Genomic DNA, 19,984 nt, shown 5'->3' with positions numbered 1-19,984 from the left:
ACAACCTGATGTACTCATATCTTACCCTGCTCTGAAAGGAAGTTCTATGGACACAGCATACACATTCAATTTATAATAGCAGCATTTATATAGAAATACAAACAGCATTAATATTTGACAATTCAATATAAGCTTACTTGAAAAATCCACTTTCATCTTGTGAGTTCTGCCTGCTTGCTGGCCCTCTTATTCCACAATTTTCTGCATTCCTTGCATGTTGTGTAGCTTTTCCTCTGCTGTTTATTATCAATTTCTAAGGACTAGATATCCCATGGTTCCTTGCTGCCTGCAAGCAGTTATTCCTGTACTGACTTGGCCTCCTGAAACCCCTCTCGGCACCTCTGTAGTTCAGAAGGCAGGCTCTGTGAAATGTGTGACACAGCGGTACCTTCTTACAGGACATAGTGAATATGTGGCATAGAATTCAAGCAAATGTGGAGAACTTTACAAGGTAAGTTTACAAATTCAGTAACATTCAGATTAATGTGAGTTGGCTAGAAATAATTGAAATATACAGTGGAAATTAATATACAATTTTACATTTGACCATAGATACGCTTTATAGCTTGCAGTGCTGGCCTCGTCAAATAGTATAGCATACCGTATATGCCGATTACTCTCATTGAGGATTTATTTTCATAGATGGTGGAAGTAAAATATCTTCAGAGAGTTTTTCTAAAACACAGATCAGCACAGAAAAATTGAAGTAGTAGTATATAAATATATTTGTTTTATTGACATCCTACTTATTATTAAGCATGTCACTTTAAAGTTGCAGGCTGACTGAAATAACACATTCAAAGTACTGCAAAAAAGGGGTCAGGTAATTAGTTTGCCATCTTGAAAGATTCAGTTAGAAACAAATTTTAGTGGGGTAGGAACCCCTTCCTTCAATAGTCGCCTCAATGTATTCCTTGACGTATTTCCAAAGAGGAGCTCAGCTTCGAAGGGCTTGTGCAAAAAGAAGCAATGTCAGCGTAAGACATTACTGTGAAACAAGGGAACTGTTGTTAACTTGAAAGGAAGCAGAATATCCACTATTTGTCCCATGTGTTCCCACTCCCAAGTGCCTCACTGATTAGATACAGACTGAAGAGGTTCAGCATTTCCAATATGAAGAAAATGAAATAACCCAGGGGCTAACCATGCAGCTGTGGCTGGGTCTGCGGTATCAGGCAACATGTGACATGCCAAACAGTCAACTTGCATTGTCAGCAGAAATTGTATCCAGGGTCCAGGCATCACACGTCATGGTGGGCATAGGGTCTGGGTGCCATAGGGATGGACTATGACAGTGATGGTGAACCTTGGCACTCCAGATGTTTTGGAACTACATTTCCCATGATGCTCATGCACTCTGCAGTGTAGTTGAGTACCATGGGAAATGTAGTTCCAAAACATCTGGGGTGCCAAGGTTCGCCATCACTGCACTATGACATTGGACCTTTATGGCACCCTGTGACTAACTCATTTGTTGCATCACGTACCATGATGAGTACAGAAAGTAGGAACCAGTGCCTGAACCAACATTACAGGTCAGCCCTGCTGTTGCAGGGTCTGGTAATGGTTCCCCAAATGTACATTGAGGGTAACCAATTCAGAAGCTGCTAGTGGATTATAATTCAAAAGGCAGTCAGATGTTGATAGAAGTGTCAGCTGAAGAATAAGGAAAACTGTTAAAAAATAGAAAAAAATATTCTGCGACAGGAGAAGTGGTCAATCATCTAAGGATATTATCAAAACAATGGAGCCTTATGGAGCAGGCAGGGTTAATTGGGTAAACTGGGGCACAATCCCCAGCAAAGCATTTGTTGGTGTTTAATTACATGAAGGTAGCAGCACATAGCATATAGCATATGTGGTCTAAAAATCGACTTTTGTTTTTATCACACTATTGCATTTTTTTTCATGCATAATGATTGGTTTGCCATAATGCATTATTACCAAGAAAAACATTCAAAACATACTTACAAATGTTTTTATTGTGGTAGCAGTTACCAAGCACATCCAGTTAAAAATCAATATATGAAAAGGCATTCATCCTTGAAAAACATGAAAAGCAAAACATGCCTCATAATACAAGTGCACACAAACTTGTTTTTATTATTTAACACTTCATTAGAAAGTCACCAAATTGTTTCTAAATCAAATTTTAGAAGAAGCATTTCATTACAGCTTGTAAATTTTCATTAGTTTACAACATATTGCACATTTTTCTACATTCAATAATAAGAGTTTGTTTACAAAGATTTTTCAAAAAAATCAACATAGTTATTATGAAAGGGCATCTTTTTAGGTAGATTGTAAAACAACTTTTCAATATATTTAAAGTGACTATATAAGAAGTGTATATTTCATGTGAACCAAAAACTTGTGTTGTTTATTAATACATTATCATGCAAAGAATATTTTACACAAAAGGTAAAATGTATATGTGAACTCAAGTATACAAGTCATAGACACCCTGCTTCTTTTAGTCAATGCATAAGGTGCCGAATTTAGGATTTACATATTCCTATCCTTCAATCCCCCACCTATCCTGAAATGCTCTATATTATGTGCTACAAACCTTTATCAATCTTGTGACCTACCTCCAAAAAAATAGCTCTTTCTGGTATCCTACCTCTCTTTCCCAACATTTTACACCCTGCCCTAACTCTTCACAAAGTCTTAGTTACATTTCTCTTCCCATTGCTATTGCATGCAAGTGACAAACTGGGATGAGATAAACATCAACTTAACAGGATGCTGCAGGAGCTACATCTTCTGAGGGATTAGAGTTCCACATTTCTCAATAGCACTCACCTTGTCTCTAATTCTTACTTGTGTATGATACTATCACAAGTAAAGATGAGAAACCAAGGAGTTTGGAACTGGAAGGAGTAAAAAAAGGAAGCAAGAAGACAGTAAGGAAAGGGATGTAGCAGGCATGAAGAAAAGGTAAAGAACATTGGTGTAGAAAGCATAGTCATAATGTATACATTGTAAATGTAAGACTTGTACACAGTATTGGTACACACATTTAATTAATTTGTATGGGCTTTTAAATTATGGAAATGGGTTATATTAATCATAAAAATATCAATATGCTGAAAAAACTCCAACAAAAGATTTTTATATTTCCAATTTATTTACTGCTTTAAAATGAAAACATGATGAAAGTAGAATATCTAAGAATCAAGGTGACTAACAAAACCTGGATAAGCAGTTAGAATATCACATCTACATGGTGTTTTGTCTTCTTTACAGAATGGCCAAATACAGCATTTTGTTCTTGTAATAATATTGTTCTATGTGTAAGTAGCTTCAGGTTAGTTTACAGCAAGTATAAAATGTGTCTGTGCCTTTTTAAAACATACAATAGTGCAATCATTATTTACTATACTACTGAAAAATTAATTAAGGCAAATGATTGACTTATATGTAATTATGAAATGTTTGCTATATAAATATAAAAAAAAAAAATTCTTTACTTTAAAATGTTTCACTGAGAATGTCTAATTTCTTCTTCATTGTGCATTTCACATTTTTACTAACACTTTTTAAATCATCGCCTCCGACAAATGGGAGTATATATAATGATACACATAATGATTGGCTACAAATGATAAATGTTGAAAAGAAAAAAAAAAAGATTTCTGGGTGATGTTGACTTCATCAGTACAAATTTAGCAATATTAAGTGGAAACATACATGTTTGTTTGAAAAAAAAAAAAAATACTAGGTATGTAATATTACAGGGATATTTTGATTCCAGACGTACTTTAAATTTACCAAAATTTACATTCATTTTATTACAGTTATTAACGAACACATTCATTGAGCAGAAAAAAAGCCAAATGAAATAGATATTCTAATGTATAAAATATATGAATTTAAACCTTAACTGATTCTGGACTACTGCTCTGCAAATAATTAAGTAGACTTGACTGATTTAAGTCTCTATTTTAAAATATTTTGAAAAAAATCTGCTTATATGTTGAATACTTTTGCTCAAGTGGAGCTTTACCATGTAAGATACTTTAACGTTAAAATGATACACATGCTTTGCTTCAGATATCTTAAGTGGAAATCGTGTTAAATATTTATACCACGCAACATTTTTTAAAACGTTACTAAAATAGCATGCATCCATTTATATGGAAAAATATAGGCCTGCAAGCATGTTTAATAACTCTTCTATACCTATAGGTTACTAACCAAGAACCCTTTTAATATTCATTTTGCAAGTTAAAATATGAGAAACTGCTAAAAATTAACAGTTGGCTCCTGTTTATTTCAACATTTGAACTTTTCTCAAGTCAGATTATTCATACTTGTATTTCGATTAAGATCAAGTAAACATCTTTGGTAGAGTTGGAAAATTCTTTCCTAACTGAAGACATTCAGTGCTACAAAACCTATTTTGCCATTTGCAAGCTAATTTATATTAAAACATTTCAATGGGAAAAAAAATGCAAGGAAGTGTCAACTTTAGAATATATAAATTTCCTTGGTTTTCACAGATTTTTTTTTTACATTTTTGGAAATAAGATCCTTTTATAGGGTTAGCACACCTTCAGTTGGCTTCCATACATAGAGGGTTTAGAATTTATCACATTGGTATGGGTGTTGTATATTGCAGTGCTTGGTTGGGAAAAAAAAAAAACGAAAACAAATGCTGACATGAAAGGTTTTAGAGGGGCCATTTTAAAAAGGTTTGCGGCTATTCCACAAAGACCGCCTCTATAGTCCTTTAGAAGCAAAACAAGCAATAAAAGAGAGTCCAACCTCCTAAGTCTATGAACAAAAATTAACAATCATTTCCAGAGATTAACCCCTTTATTAATATGTCAAGGCATACATAGATTTAAAGGATTTTTTAGGCTACCTGAGGAAGCAATTTATGTTCTAATTAGTTTATTTTGAATACAAAGTGGTTTAAGCTTTTCTTCTGGCTGCGTCCCAGGATATTTGGTAAATATGGGATACAAGTTATACCTACAACAATGGACTATCATGGTGGCTACATTATTGGAAGCATCTGCATCATAATGCATTGGAAAATTGGCTATGGTTTATGTTATTTGGAAATAACACTGCCTTGTGTAAAATACCTCAAATATCACTGTGCCCTCCATTGGTAAATTCTGAATAAAAAAAAATCAATACTGGTAATAATACATATTTGTTTTGTGGTAATTTTTGGCAGTTTCAATAAAGTCAAAAAGGCCAAAATGTGGGGGTTCCTCCTCAAAGCTAGCATGTCTTAAGCACTAAATACCCAGAGAACAATACAGTATAAAATTAGCAAAATCCCTTCTCTTACCAGTTGGCAATTTTTCAGCCTCTGAAGAGTTCAAAGCTGCTACACCACATGAAGAAAAGGATCAAGTCTTTATTATGGCTTTTATGCTATGTGTTCAATGCCACCCATAGCTGATCCTTAACTACATAATCTAAAACTTTACAAAGTACAGTATATTAAAATGGTAAGAAAATACCTATCAATCATGTCAGCATCGCATTATTTTATTCTACCTTTAAGAAATCCTTTTGGGCACTATATCCCAAGCACTGATGTCAAAACGTTATTAAGTAATGATTCGCTAGTCTAGACCTGTCTCTTGTAAAGCACTTTCTTTATACTTATTTTGTGATGCTGTAATAATGCATCACCATAAATCCAGAAATGTGACAATTAATAAATCTGTGTTGCATCTCACAAGAAAATGGGTGTAAGTACAATGACATCAATAAGGAACATCTGTTGTACAAGGAACAGATTTTTTTAACAGAGCAATCTTACTGCCCCTTTGACTCTTTCTGGGTGTGTTTTATTTCCTAAATAAGCAAAATCTGGGAATACACATTCAGTTTCTTTCTTTCAACCAGTATGTTGAATGAAAAAAAAAAAAAATCTTACAAATTCCCACAACAACACAATGTGTGATGTGGAGATCTCTCCCACTGTGCTATTGTATTTTGACAGGGGACCCACCCAGAATACATTGATCAGTGGTTGCAGCCATTGGCTGCAAGCGTTGATCGAATGCTGGTTTTCCAGTAAGACTGTTCGATAGAAGCTGGTTGTTAGACTGGCTTCTGTTAAACAGACCGCGGTAACAATGTAACGAAAGATGGCTGGTTCCTGCTAAACTGGTCAACTTTTGGTACGGGTGTACTGGGCTTTAGTAAAGTACTGATATACTGACATAGTGAGGCAGCTGACATACTGTGCAATTCAATTGGTAGCAGGACTGACATTTCTTAAGAACTAAAAAGCCCCCTTGACTGAATGGCAACTTCCCCTATTCCAATAATTGCCATGTTATGGTAGACTGGAAGCCAGGATTTAAGGCTGTTAAATAGAGATTTGCATGTACATATAAGGAATAGGACATTGTAAAATAAAACATGCATTTTTTTTACATTCAAAAAACGACTATATGTTGTAACTAGAATTAAAATAAAGCTGTACACAATTTGCCTACAAAAGGTGTAAGCACTGGGTACAGCTAGAATGTAAGAACTTTTATCACAAATTATTTGAAATTACTTAATATTTAACAGCAAAGTGTAATTATTAAATAAGTCTTCTATATTATTATCGCAAGTACTATAAAATATTATCTACAGAACTGTTTCCAAAAACACACACCTCAACTGTGATCAGTAATCTTGGATGTTGCAAAGAAAGTCATTGTATAATTCTCATAATACACCTGAAGCAATCAAATGCAAAAATGCTACTTGTGTAGGGGGTGAAATCATTCATAATTTTCACATGCTACAAGACATGGTGCTGAGCTGTCAAGTGACAACTACAAAGTGGGATGCAAAGAACAAACAACAAACAGTTGACTTGAAAAGCAACAACAAGAAGTCCCAGACATGAGTTGACTTGACCTGCCAATGCTACATGACTTTACAGTAAAGGTAATCAACCATGTAAATGCTGAGAGGCTGAAGTGTCAATATGTATTTTGTTCTGGGATTCCAAATGTCAGCATGCCAACATTAGGTTCTTCTAAAGATTGTACACCAACAGATGGTAGAACAAAGAATGTTATATTCTAGCATTAAAAATTAATTTGTAGGATCATAATTTTAGATCCCACTTTCCAAGCTGAACACTTTTTCGGCAGAAATTATTAAATGACTAATTAATACAAAACAATCATGTGTTCCATGGAACTGCATTCACCTTTAACATGCTACATTATCTGTACTGTGCAAAAAAAAAAACAGTTGCACAGTTTCAACCTGTTAGGGCAATTTGATTAAGAATAAGTCGAAGACCATCAAGCAAGGTCCAGCAACTCAGAAATTCATCACCTTTGACTTCCATTAAGTTATTGCACTCTGCACTTCATCATTGCTCTTTCCAAAGCATTATAAGGTTATAGAATTACAGTACAATAAGATTGTCCATGTGGAACAGTTAAGGGAGTCCCTAAATGGAAGCCTTTCACTAAACATGGAACACGCAAACATTAAAGAGAGCATCTAGCTTTTAACCATGTGTGACTTTAGACTTATCGCAACTTCCAAAGAAACCTTTTGATTAAAATATTTTCACTTGAACTTAATATATTGCATCAACACAAATTCATAAAAATACAATAAACAAATTCTCAGGAAACGTTCAGTATAAGAGTATACGGTTTGGGATGATTTTCTTTACAAACCATTTATTAAAATGGCAAGTAGTGAGATTATGTTTTTAGATTTACTTGCAAGGTGCTGGTTTGATAGCAGTTTTAGAATGAAAACTGATCATATTTTATTCAACTGATAATAAACCATTAGATTTTTTGTTAGGATTATTAGGTTGACAATATTATTAAACACATTATAAAAATAACTATTCTCCCATTTTAGTGAAACTCAGTTTCTGAAAAATTGTATTCACTTCTGGTATTCAACATTCATTCAGTTCTCGTGGCATCACAAACCTACAAGAAAAGAAAAAAAAAAGTTTCATCAGCACCTCCACTTTGAGATGTAATTGCATATATTTTCAAGTGTTAAATAAGGACACACGGATAAAGGATCACAGTTAATCTCGCTCACCCCCTATCAATCATTTAGAATTAAGCAAAACAGAAATCTGGTTTTCAGTTTCTTTTACTAGTATTCATATTAGCTATTACATCACTTTGAGCTCCCAGTAGGAGTTACCCATCACCCCAAAGTATCGTGATCCTTAACCAAGTTGAATTAATAGTCATGTCAGAATGAGGAGAAGTGGAGAGGCCAGACAGAAAGATTTCCAGGGAGGATAGATGAAATACTGATGTAGAAAAGAATTACATTGTGGGATGTCCTACATGAACAATGTAGGCTGGCCAAAAGTCAAATGATTTCTATGGAATTAAGTTATCATAAAAATGTATTTTATAAATATCAGATATATTAATATATTTCATAACACGGGTGCCTAAAGTATTTCAGTAACATGTCTCTAAGGAGTTCATGTTCAGTTGCACAGATGACTTTACCCTGTATAAATGCCAATGAAAAAAAAAAAAGGATTTTGCTTGCTCGTGATTGGATGATGGAAGTCAGCAGAGCTTCACCTTATTCATTAAGATAAGGGGATATTCCCTTGCCAAGTGCAAAGTATATTAACCTTGAGTAAATCAACCACTTTGAAAATAGATGTTACATATCGACATAGGTTGAAATATAAAGCAAGGTAAATCTCCTTTTAGAAAATTAGTACTAATACAGGTGTCCTTCTGTACCTCTACCTTTCCTGTTCTAGTGACAATTCAAAATGTTGGATTTTCCCTCAGTTTCAGTCATGGTGACAATGGTCAACAGGTCAAATAGACAGGTCAAATCTTCCTAGCAAGGACGCAGACAGTGATAAAAATCCTTGTCAGTTATTTTTTTTACTTGCTATCTTTGTGCCATAGTGCAGGATTTTACTTCCAGAGATAAACCAGGAGGCAAGGGGAGATTGTTACAAAGTGAGGAGGAATCCCATCTTAGACAGCTGTCACCAAAGAAGGTTCCACATTGGGTAGGGGGGTTCCCCTTGTGACATAAATGTAAGCGTAGGATAGTTTTGCCTTAACGAGATGTGACGTGAACTATAGAAATAGTGTAATTGTAGATGTAGTTTAATTCTGGGTTATTAAAAAAATAGTATGCATTATCGGTGATGCCACATATGTTCTTTCATTAGCATTTGAAAAGGACAGGACCAGTTTCTAGGCCAGAGTTGACACCTAGATGCCAATAAAATTTCCCATATGAGTAAACATAGATTGCCACCTTTCTGAAGCCTTCACGGGGACTCCTAGCAAGAGTGGCTACACAGATCAACAGGGGGCATTCACAAGGCCCCGGCGGGTCTGCAAACTTTGATGTATATCATCAGATATGAGGAACCTATTTCATGTCTCATAAAAGCTAAAATACTAGCGGCAGAGAGATGAAAATAATTCCTTTTGATGGTACACATGTTGGGCTACACGTACATGTCAATCTGTATTTGTAGCATGTGTAGAACCCTAGAAAAATACACAAAACCGTTATATGACGCCTGACAGCGGCAAGCAAGCAGTGATTGGTACTATTGCAATCGGACTGATGCGCTGGTATCGGAAATCCAATCCATGACCCAGCAATCAGCGCCGTTCTGGGCCAATTCGACTCTGGTAATTTCAGAACACAAAACATCTTGTGGGCTAAAGCCTAGCCCACATCCATATTTCAATAAATGTAGCAGCCAGAGATATGGACAGGGTCCTTCCATGAAGCCAGTTCCAAACTGGGGAGTGCCACATGTTCTAGTATGCTTCTAGAAAAAGATAGACTTTGGTAAAGTTTATTTCTGTTTTTATCCCCTTTTATTTTCATAGCAAATTGCCAATTGTGTGTCTTTTCTATATCTTTTTTGGTAACTCCTTTTTCTTTGTATGCGCTGCCCACTTTCGGGATATTAAATGATAAAATTAATAAGTGACTTCTGTGTACTAAGCTAGGACTCATATCTCTGAAGAGGTTATTGTATTTTAGTGCCTAAGTGCTCAGTCTATGTTACATGCCAATCAGTATGCAATTGCCCTGTTTGTTGGCAAATTGCATGCAGATTGTAAGCGAACAGATCTGCCAGACAGAGATCTGTGTGCGTGTGGTGGCTCAGCAGACCAGTCTGCGGACAAACTGTTGGGTGGTGGCAGGCTATCGTTTATTGTGTGTCTGGTGTGTGGTTGTGGGGACAGTGGGAAGAGTGACACCAGGGTTCAAGCTTGCAGGATAGCTGGAGGAACCCTAGAAGTGTGTAGTAATTGCTAGACTGTTCCCCAACCCTTAGGCCTCGAACAGACGAGCGGATCTGTCCGATGAAAACGGTCCGCGGAGGCGTTTCAGAGCATGCGAAAAGTATCCGACCTGTGCGCTCCTTTATCAAGTGTACACTTGATAAAGGAGCGCGCAGGTCGGATCCTTTGCGCATGCTCTGAAACGAGTTGTGGTCCCTCTCGGCCTCCGTCCAAGCTGACGTCACGTGATGCCGGATGTCTCCATGCTGATTTTGTAAACACTAATCACGGACATAGCTGGCTCCCTCCGGCTCTCCTCGGGTTACCGCAGCTACATCTCATCTGGATCATACTCGGCCCACTACTCGCCAGACTTGTGCCAGCTCCCCATCTGCAGCATAGCTAATTATGATGTAAGTGCTGGATTATTACAATTGTTACATTAAAAACTCAGTTTATTCAGTGGCGCTTTTTCTCCTTACTTTTTTGTCTTACATATATTGAGCTGACTTCGCTCCTGGACAGCTGCCTTGTTGAACTGATTACCATTGGAACTGATCATCCACAGCTCTCCACATACCTTTACTGAATTCTTGCTGGGATTGATCTTATTACCATCTTTAACATGGACTCATGAACTATCTGACTACACGTCGCCGTTGTGGTTTGTGTATTTATTTTAATTTTATTTATTTTAATTTGATTATTATCTTTTAACCCTTTATTGACTGTTCCCACTGACATACCTTGTTGTGTATAATTCCACATGTGTTAATTCATAGTTTTGATACCTTCAGTGTGAATCTACAATTTTCATAGTCATGAAAATAAAGAAAACTCTTTGAATGAGAAGGTGTGTCCAAACTTTTGGTCTGTACTGTATATATATATATATATATATATATATATATATACACACACACACACACACACACACACACACACACACATTATTGTTAGCCACACAAAGTAAACATAAACAAAAGAGTGGACTATAACCGCTTGCTGATTGTATAACTTAAATATACAGAAGCAAGGTGGCACTGCTGCGCCTAGGTATGTGATCTGACACCACTTCCGGATTGGGGGCACGCATGTGCACTGGCGGTGGCCCACTCCCGCTGCGATTACGCGCAGCGGGATCTGATCTGCGGGTACAGCCGATCATCAAGCACAGAGACAAACAAGGCAAATTGTCATTCTGTCAGTAGGGAAGCCATGGATCCTGTGTTCCTGTAAAGCACGAACATGGGTCTATGCCTTCTTCTAGTAATAGCACCTCCCACACTGTGAAAAAACACTGGCTAAGCACATAGTTAACCCTTTGACTGCCCTGATTTTAACCCCTTCCCAGCCAGTGTCATTAGTACAGTGACAGTGTATATTTTTAGCACTGATCATTGTATTAGTGTCACTGGTCCCCAAAAAGTGTCAGTTGGTGTCCAACTGTTCGCCGCAATATCGTAGTCCTGCTATATGTCGCTGATTGCCACCATTACTAATAGAAAAATAAATAAAATGTATTAAAATATCCTACAATTTGTAGACGCTATAACTTTTGCGCAATCCAAACAGTATACGTTTATTTATCTCTTTATTTACAAAAAATATGCAGCAGAATACATATTGGCCAAAATCTAAGAAGAAATTAGATTTTTTTTTTATTATTGGATACAATTTATATCAGAAAGTAAAAATGTTTTCATTTTTTGTTTAAAGCACAAACTAAAAACCGTAGAGGTGATCAAATACTACCAAAATAAAGCTCTATTTGTGGGTAAAAAAGGGCATACATTTTATTTGGGTGCAGTGTTGCATGACCGTGCAGTTAAAATAATGCAGTGCCGTATAGCATAAAATGGCTTGGTCTGGAAGGGGGGCGATTCTTCTGGAGGTCAAGTGGTTAAGCAAAACAAGATACAAGTTAGGCGTTCGTGGTTATGGCTACGGCCACAATAGCAAGATGTCGGAGCATAACATCATACAGCTAACTGTTTCTGGCTTAAAATAAATCTGGTATTTTAGGTGCATACTACAATATATTAGCTTGAAAACAGGTGAATGCATAAAATGCACTCCTATTAATCTTCCTATATTGCAAAATGTAAAGTTTGTTCAACAAATTAATTATTTTGTACTTAATGCTTCAGATGTAAAGATATTAAGTAATCAGTTTACAATGAGTGAGGCACTTTATTGGCTTATGTCTGGAATGCTTACATAAGGGTTTGTGTGGACAGAGTTAACCTGTACATCTCACCATAAATACGTCAACTGTTTCTTTTTTTATATTGATACTGCTCTTCACATTGCAGGGAATAGGCAGAGTGTCTGTAATAGGATTAACATGTGAAAACATACTTTGTACTTCACACTTTGCTATGAAATTAGAGAATGTTAAGAACAGTAGCTGTAACCACTTTGCTGTGAAAAGTGTGTGGGAAAGAGAGTCCTCCAGGATTCCTGACCACAAATGGAGGGGGAACATTACGTATCTGAAACAAATGACATGTTTACTTTGCAGGTTTTACTTTCCCAGACACCAGCAGTGGGGGAGCCAAACACAAGATCATTATTCCTGCTTGAAAGGAAAAAAAATGTTAAGAGGAACATCTCAATAACAGTTAAAAAAAAGGTGCTGCAGGGGTGAGCTTATACTTTCTGGGGGGTCTAGATATTATATTCAGTCCCCAAGCTAAAGGAGGTTATTGCAAGTGACACATTGACAACGCGCATTAAAAGGCAACTTCAGTGCATCGTTAAAATAGTGTTGAACGCCCAGTGTCTTTTAGCTTAACACACTGAGTACAATAAAATAAGCATCCCCAGTTAACTATTTGTGAAAATTAATTTGCAGTTTACAATTTTCAATTTTGCTTGCTCCTGCATGCTATGTGCTTCTTCCCTCAACTTCTGGTCCTCACAGGAAAGAGTTACCAGTGGACAGTGCAGTCTGTTAAGCTTAGAGAAGAGTGGGTGGAAGAGGGAGGAGCAGGGGAGTGCCTTGCCCTCCTAGGCTACAGGCCTGTGTGTTTATATTGATGTAAACAGTATAGGAAGACGCAACTCTAGTACCTGCATACAAAGGTGGCTCCAAAGGCTGCTGCATGAGAAAGCAGACACCCTGAACTGGCAAACCTGGGGCACCAACTTAAATTGGACTAAAAGAAAAAGAATCAACCTACTCTGTGGGTAAATTAGCTTCTGAAACTACTTAAAAATACCACTTTAACCCCTTCCTGACAGGCATCAAATCGCCTGATTAGGGAAGACGGTACAGTTACAATACAATGCAATACAAGAGAAATCAGAGGGCCCTGCTCGATAGAGCTTACAACCTAGAAGATGCCAGCTTTGCACCTTTGGAATGTGTTTGTAAAACTTTACAAATCATTGCAACTAATTAGTGTATCTAGGCAAACTATACCTTGATATCCTTTGATCTTTTTTATTATCAAAGGCCCAAAATAGTAAAACAATATATATTTTTGAATTGTAGCTGTATATTTCTTGCTATCACCATAACCCACCACCAATAAAAACATAAAAAAAAAAAATCCTTCTACTCCTAAAAATAGCAGCAATATCAGATATGTGACAGCTCAGACTCCATGCCCGGCACGCACTGTGCAGTACACTCCAGCAAAAAAGACAGGTACACACATAAATACCAACTTTAGTGAGGCCACAAGTATGTGTACGCTTGTTGTAAAGGGGTTGATTTGAAGTGTAATTAAGACTTTGCAACAGTGTACCAAAAGATTTAAGGCAGAACTCCAGCCAAACAATTAAAACGCACAGTTTAGCACATTTGCGTACTATATTATTTGCCAAAATATTTGTAATTCTGTGATCATATGTGCTTCTACAGTACTTATTGCTGCTTACCATCATTTTTTCCCCCCACAATTAATTGAGAGATCATAAGTTAAAATCAATAGAATGTTATAAAAACATTACCAGTTTTAAGACCCCTTTGAAACTGGGGCGGTTTTCAGACACTGTAGCACTGGAAATAGCCTCTTCAAAGCGCCTGAAAACCGCCTACCATTCATTCCAGTGTGACTTTTCACATTTGGGCGCTGAGCTTACGGGACGTTATGAAAAGTCCTGCAAGCAACATCTTTGGGGCAACCCGTATTTAGCACTCCCAAAACGCCCTGCCCATTGTAATGAATGGGCAGTGCTTTCAAAGCGCTGCAAAACAGGAGTACTTAAAGCGGAGTTCCGGCCACAATTTCACTTTTTATATATAAATACCCCTGTAATACACAAGCTTAATGTATTCTAGTAAAGTTAGTCTGTAAACTAAGGTCCGTTTTGTTAGGTTGTTACAGCATTTAGACACTTTATAAAATAGAAATTGACTGGGGCCATCTTAAGTGTGGGCATCATGAAGCCATACTGTATGACTTCCTGGATTTCAGCCTTGCAGATCTCGCACATGCTCAGCACTGCACAAGCAGTGTAATAGGTTTCAGCACCTGTACTGTCCAAGTCACATGATTCTTCCAGACTGGGGAGTACACAGACTCCTGGAAAGTTACACCCACTACATTCCCATGAGTCTGTGCGGTGTAGGTTAGGAAGCTTAAGCACCTAGGTGCAGGAAGTGGGAAGATTAACTATTCTGCCTAGCAACAACACTTTGAAGGCATCTAAAAAAAAAAAAAAATTTTCTTAAAGGACTAATGACATTTTTTTAAAACTACTGCTTTAATGTTATATTTATGGGTGGAACTCCATTTTAACCCTTTTTTTGGGGTTAAAAGCGCCCGATAGTGGCTGTAAAGCGGCGCAAAAATGTGTCGGTAAAACGAGCAGCGCTTTAGCTCCAACGGCCAGCGCTTTCAGTGTGAAAATCATCACCAAACCTTGCACGTCCTTCAAGTCTTTGAGGTTGATTTACTAAAGGCAAATAGGCTGTTCACACTACAAGGGGAATTGCTTTGAAATTCAATTTGGAAACAATATCTAATCACATGCAAGGAAAATAGAAAACTGCATTTTTTTCCTTGAATGATGGAAGTAAAATCACAGATCATTCACTAAGCTAAGGGAAAATTACTTTGCAAAGTGGAAATTGCCTTGCAAAGTGACAAGCCCATTTGCCTTTAATAAATCATGGCCTTCATGGTTGATTATGCTTAGACAAGTTTAGGCAGATATTTGTATAGCGAATGAAAGAAAAGTTGATTTTACTACGTGCTACTATTAAAATGTTGCCCTGCCACCTTTATATTGTCCCTATACAGTACGTTGGATACATGGAGAGTGACATTACCCAGCCACCAGACCTTGATTTCCAACTGTTGCTGCCTACTATCCCATCCCATAGACATCCCTGAAACAGTACATCGTTGAGAATTCGTTTCTGCTATAAGCCTATTTAAAAACACTTTGCTGCAACTCAGGATGCTAACTGAGGAAGATAACCTTGTAAAAATTTAACCATACAGGTCAATCTACCATGTAGAAATATTAGGTGTCAATGAAAAGGCATTTCTGGCAAACCAATTTACTTTCACAATCTTTTTTTTTTTTTTTTCTATGAATCAGGCGCATAGATACAACGGCCGGTCTCGGATATACGACGGCGTATCAGGAGATACGACGGCGTATCAGGAGATACGACGGCGTATCAGGAGATACGCCATTGTATCTTCTTTCTGAATCTAGCCCTGTATCTGCAGGCTTTTTTTTTGTTTTTTGTTATACTACAAGGGCTATGAAAACTATTATTAAATGATTTCAGTATACCTGCACATAAAAGTCAAATATCTGGAGGATTGGGTAATTTTCAACTTAATATGTCAGTAGTGACTCTCTTGGATTTGGATATTGGATTTGTTTGTCATTGTCCATCAGAAGAAATCATTTTTTACCCAGGGAGTTTTCTTTTTAAAGCAGAACTAAACTATTTCAATCAGCATGCACTATTTTGAAAGTGTATGTGAACCCTAAGTTCGTAAAAAAAAAAAAAAAACATTCAGTTTAAAACAAAAATGAAAGGCAAAACATCTGTGTATGTAGCACTACCACCGTAGGAGCTGTATATTTATTTAAAACATTTATAAATGCTTTTTTGTCTTTTTTTAATAAGTGTTGGGTGTAGGGACTCACTGATCTTCCCCATAAATGGCTGTGCAGGGTGGGTGTCAGAAAAAACTTGGGTATTGGAGGACAGGCAGACTGTTCTCCCAGCACAGCCAGAAAACTGACTGATTGATGAGCTTCCCTGCCTAGTGTGGTAGGTTCGAAATAGGAAAGCAGGAAGGCTGGCAAGATCACCAGGGATTTCACACAAAGGAAGCAATACAAAGAGAACAGGACACCTTTTAAAGCGGAGGTTCACCCTAAAAAAATTATCTACCATCCCATCCAGCACACTTGCGTCAGCTACAGTATGCTTTTTTTGTCGCTGTACTTACCGTTTAATCGTTGATTTTCTTCTTCCCATGGGGAATAGACGTTCCTATGAAGGGGTGTAGATGATTGCCGTGCGGCTACAGCGCGTCAAGCTTTCCGAAAATAGCCGACCTAGGACTCGGCTATATACGGCACCTGCGCAGTCAGCTCCTAGTCTGTGCACAGGCGCCAAATAGCGCCGTGAAGAGCCGAGTCCTAGTCCGGCTATTTTCGGAAAGCGTGACGCGCTGTAGCCGCACGTCAATCATCTACGCCCCTTCATAGGAACGCCTATTCCCCGCGGGAAGAAGAAAAGAAAATCAACGATTAAACGGTACGTACAGCGAAAGAAAAAAAAAAAAAAAGCATACTGTAGCTGACGCAAATATGCTGGATGGGATGGTAGATCATTTTTTTTAGGGTGAACCTCCACTTTAACACAAGTACTTGGCAAAGCAAGCAGATATCAGGAAAATGAATGGTTTGGATAACATATTCTTCAATCCTTAGACTGAAAAAAATAGTAAATAGATAGGAAAGTATATTTTTACTTTGGCCTAGGCCAAAATGTGGTCATACATCCCAGGAGTCTTCATGGGTATTTTTTTTCTTTTATTTGTAGGAGGGGCTTTCTCAGCTAAGCACACCCTCCTGTCTGCATGCCAGAGCTAAGGGCAGATGGATTCCAGGAAGTAAATGCTACATGAATCATCTGCCCTTATTCAAATGACTGTGGCTAGAAATTACAGGAGGCTGTTTTGAAAGTGATCTCTTAACAAAATAAAGCATGGAGACATGGATGGATGGATGGGTGAGTTTGCTTTGCATATTAAAAATGAATGAAATAGTATTTACAGTTTGTGGTGCTCAGATAGGGTTTAGTTCGGATTTAATAAAGCACAATATACACTTGTGAGCATGCGCTTGGGTGTGCAAGAATTGTATGCCTGTTAGCTCGTGGTACCACAGCAATGAGTGAATGCATGTTGTCATTAAGAGCTTGCCGACCACTGCACGACTATTTAGGTCGGCAGAATGGCAGGGCTGCGCATATGGAAGTACCCGTATGTCCCCTTTATATCATGGCATTGAGTGTGACAGCGGGCCCTGTGGACTCGATGTCCGCTGGGTGCCCGTGATCGTGTCACGGAGCTGCAGAATAGGGAGATGCCTTTGTAAACAAGCCATTTCCCTGTTTTGCTTTGTGACAAGACACTGCTCCCTGTCAATCGGGAGCAGTAATCAACGTCGTGTCGCTTGTAGCCCAGCCCCCCCACAGTTAGAATCACTCCCTAGGACACACTTAATCCCTTCCCCTAGTGGTTAATCCCTTCCCTGCCAGTGTCATTTACACAGTAATCAGTGCATTTTTATAGCACTGACCGCTGTATAAATGACAATGGTTCCAAAATAGCGTCAAAAGTGGCCGATGTGTCGTCGCCATTACTATTAAAAAAAATTATAAAAAAATTCCATAAATCTATCCCTATTTTGTAGACGCTATAACTTTTGCGCAAACAAATCAATATACGCTTATTGCGATTTTTTTTTACCAAAAATATGTAGAAGAATACGAATCGGCTGAACTAAAGAAATTTTTTTTTTTTTTTTTTTTTTTTTTAGATATTTTTGGGTGATATTTATTATAGAAAAAGTAAAAAATATTGCTTTTTTTTCCAAAATTGGCGCTCTTTTTTTTGTTTATAGCGCAAAAAATAAAAACTGCGGAGGTGATCAAATACCACCAAAAGAAAGCTCTATTTGTGGGGGAAAAAAGGACGTCAATTTTGTTTGGGTACAATGTTGCACGACCGCACAATTGTCAGTTAAAGCGACGCAGTGCCGAATCGCAAAAAGTGCTCTGGTCAGGAAGGGGGTAAATTCTTCTGGGGCTGAAGTGGTTATGGTTACATTCACACCAGCCATTTAGGTGAATGTGAATTGTGGCTGCAAGCTAGGCTAGGTGCGGCTGCCAGTGTGGATGCAGCCTAAATTTTAATTACAACCCAATGCTCATAAACAGCCAAAGAAAATGTCTGCCACTTCTACATTACGCTGACAAAAATATGACATTTAGGGCCCATTGAAAAAAAACATGCACGCAAGAGTGCAAAGGTCCAGATTTACCTTTTATCCCGCACATGGGCAATTATGCAGATGACAGGGAAGCCCAACTTCACCTCTTACATCGTCAACTTTAGGGTTTATAGAAAAAATTGACATAGAATGACATCAGCAAGCCTAATGCCGCATACACACGGTCGGATTTTTCGATGGAAAAAGTCAGATGGGAGCTTTTCATCGGATATTCCGACCGTGTGTATTCACCATCTGACTTTTTCCGTCGGAAATTCCGACAGACTCAGATAGAGAACATGTTCTCTATTTTTCCGCCGAAAAAAATTCCGATCGGAAAATCCGTTCAACTGTATGGAATTCCGACAGGGAAAAAAACATACATGCTCAGAAACAATTTGACGCATGCTCAGAAGCATTGAACTTCACTTTTCTCTGCTCGTCGTAGTGTTGTACGTCACTGTGTTCTTGACGGTCGGAATTTGGTGTGACCGTGTGTATGCAAGACAGCTTGAGCGTAATTCTGTCAGAAAACCAACTGAGTTTATTCCGACGGGAAAACTGGTCGTGAGTACAGGGCATAACAATGAAGTGATGTAGTAGGTGAGATTAATAATGACTCTTAGGCCTCATACACACGACCGAGGAACTCGTCGTAAATGAAACATCGCTTTCCCCGACGAGTTCCTTGTTAGGCTTGTCGAGAATCTTGACAAGCTTTCTTTGCGTACACACTGTTAAGACAAAATCTTATCGTTCTCAAATGCGGTGACGTACAACGGCACTATAAAGGGGAAGTTTGATTCCACTGGCGCCACCTTTGGGGCTGCTTTTGCTAATCTCATATTACTGCATGTTAAGTAAAAGTTTGGTGAGAGACGATTCACGCTTTTCAGTCTGTTACAGCGTGACGAATGTGCTATCGCCATTACAAACCCTACTTTTACCGAAGGCACACTCCCATCTCATACTTTATTCTGAGCATGCACGGGTTTCTAAGTATACACACGAACGTGTTTCTCGTCATAAACCAGCCCGATGAGGAACACGACAAGGAAATTGAGACTCCCGATGAGGAAAAAGAGAACTTGTTCTCTTTTTTTCTCGTCGAGTTCCAAAAACGACGAAAAACATACACGCGACCATTTTCCTCTGCAAAAAAAGCTCTGCCACCAAGTTTCTTGATGGGTTCTGTCGAGGAAAACTGTCGTGTGTACGAGGCCTAAATCTGGATGACACAGTTT

The 19,984-nt window shown here is 37.9% G+C and overlaps 1 protein-coding gene across 1 annotated transcript in view; it reads right to left on the bottom strand.

The window, feature by feature from the left end:
- Positions 1 to 1,964: 1,964 nt before the first annotated feature.
- C5H8orf34 (chromosome 5 C8orf34 homolog) overlaps positions 1,965 to 19,984 on the bottom strand; it is a 363,446-nt gene continuing 345,426 nt past the window's right edge. The window contains exon 14 of the mRNA XM_040354371.1: positions 1,965 to 7,937. Within this exon, the coding sequence (XP_040210305.1) occupies positions 7,930 to 7,937 (8 nt within the window). The 3' untranslated portion in view covers positions 1,965 to 7,929. The remainder of the gene's footprint in view (positions 7,938 to 19,984) is intronic.

The sequence above is a fragment of the Rana temporaria genome, chromosome 5 (assembly GCF_905171775.1).
Source record: "Rana temporaria chromosome 5, aRanTem1.1, whole genome shotgun sequence".
Lineage (NCBI taxonomy): Eukaryota > Metazoa > Chordata > Amphibia > Anura > Ranidae > Rana > Rana temporaria.
Note: the sequence above shows the minus strand (reverse complement) of the source record. Positions and strands in the feature narration are given on the sequence as shown.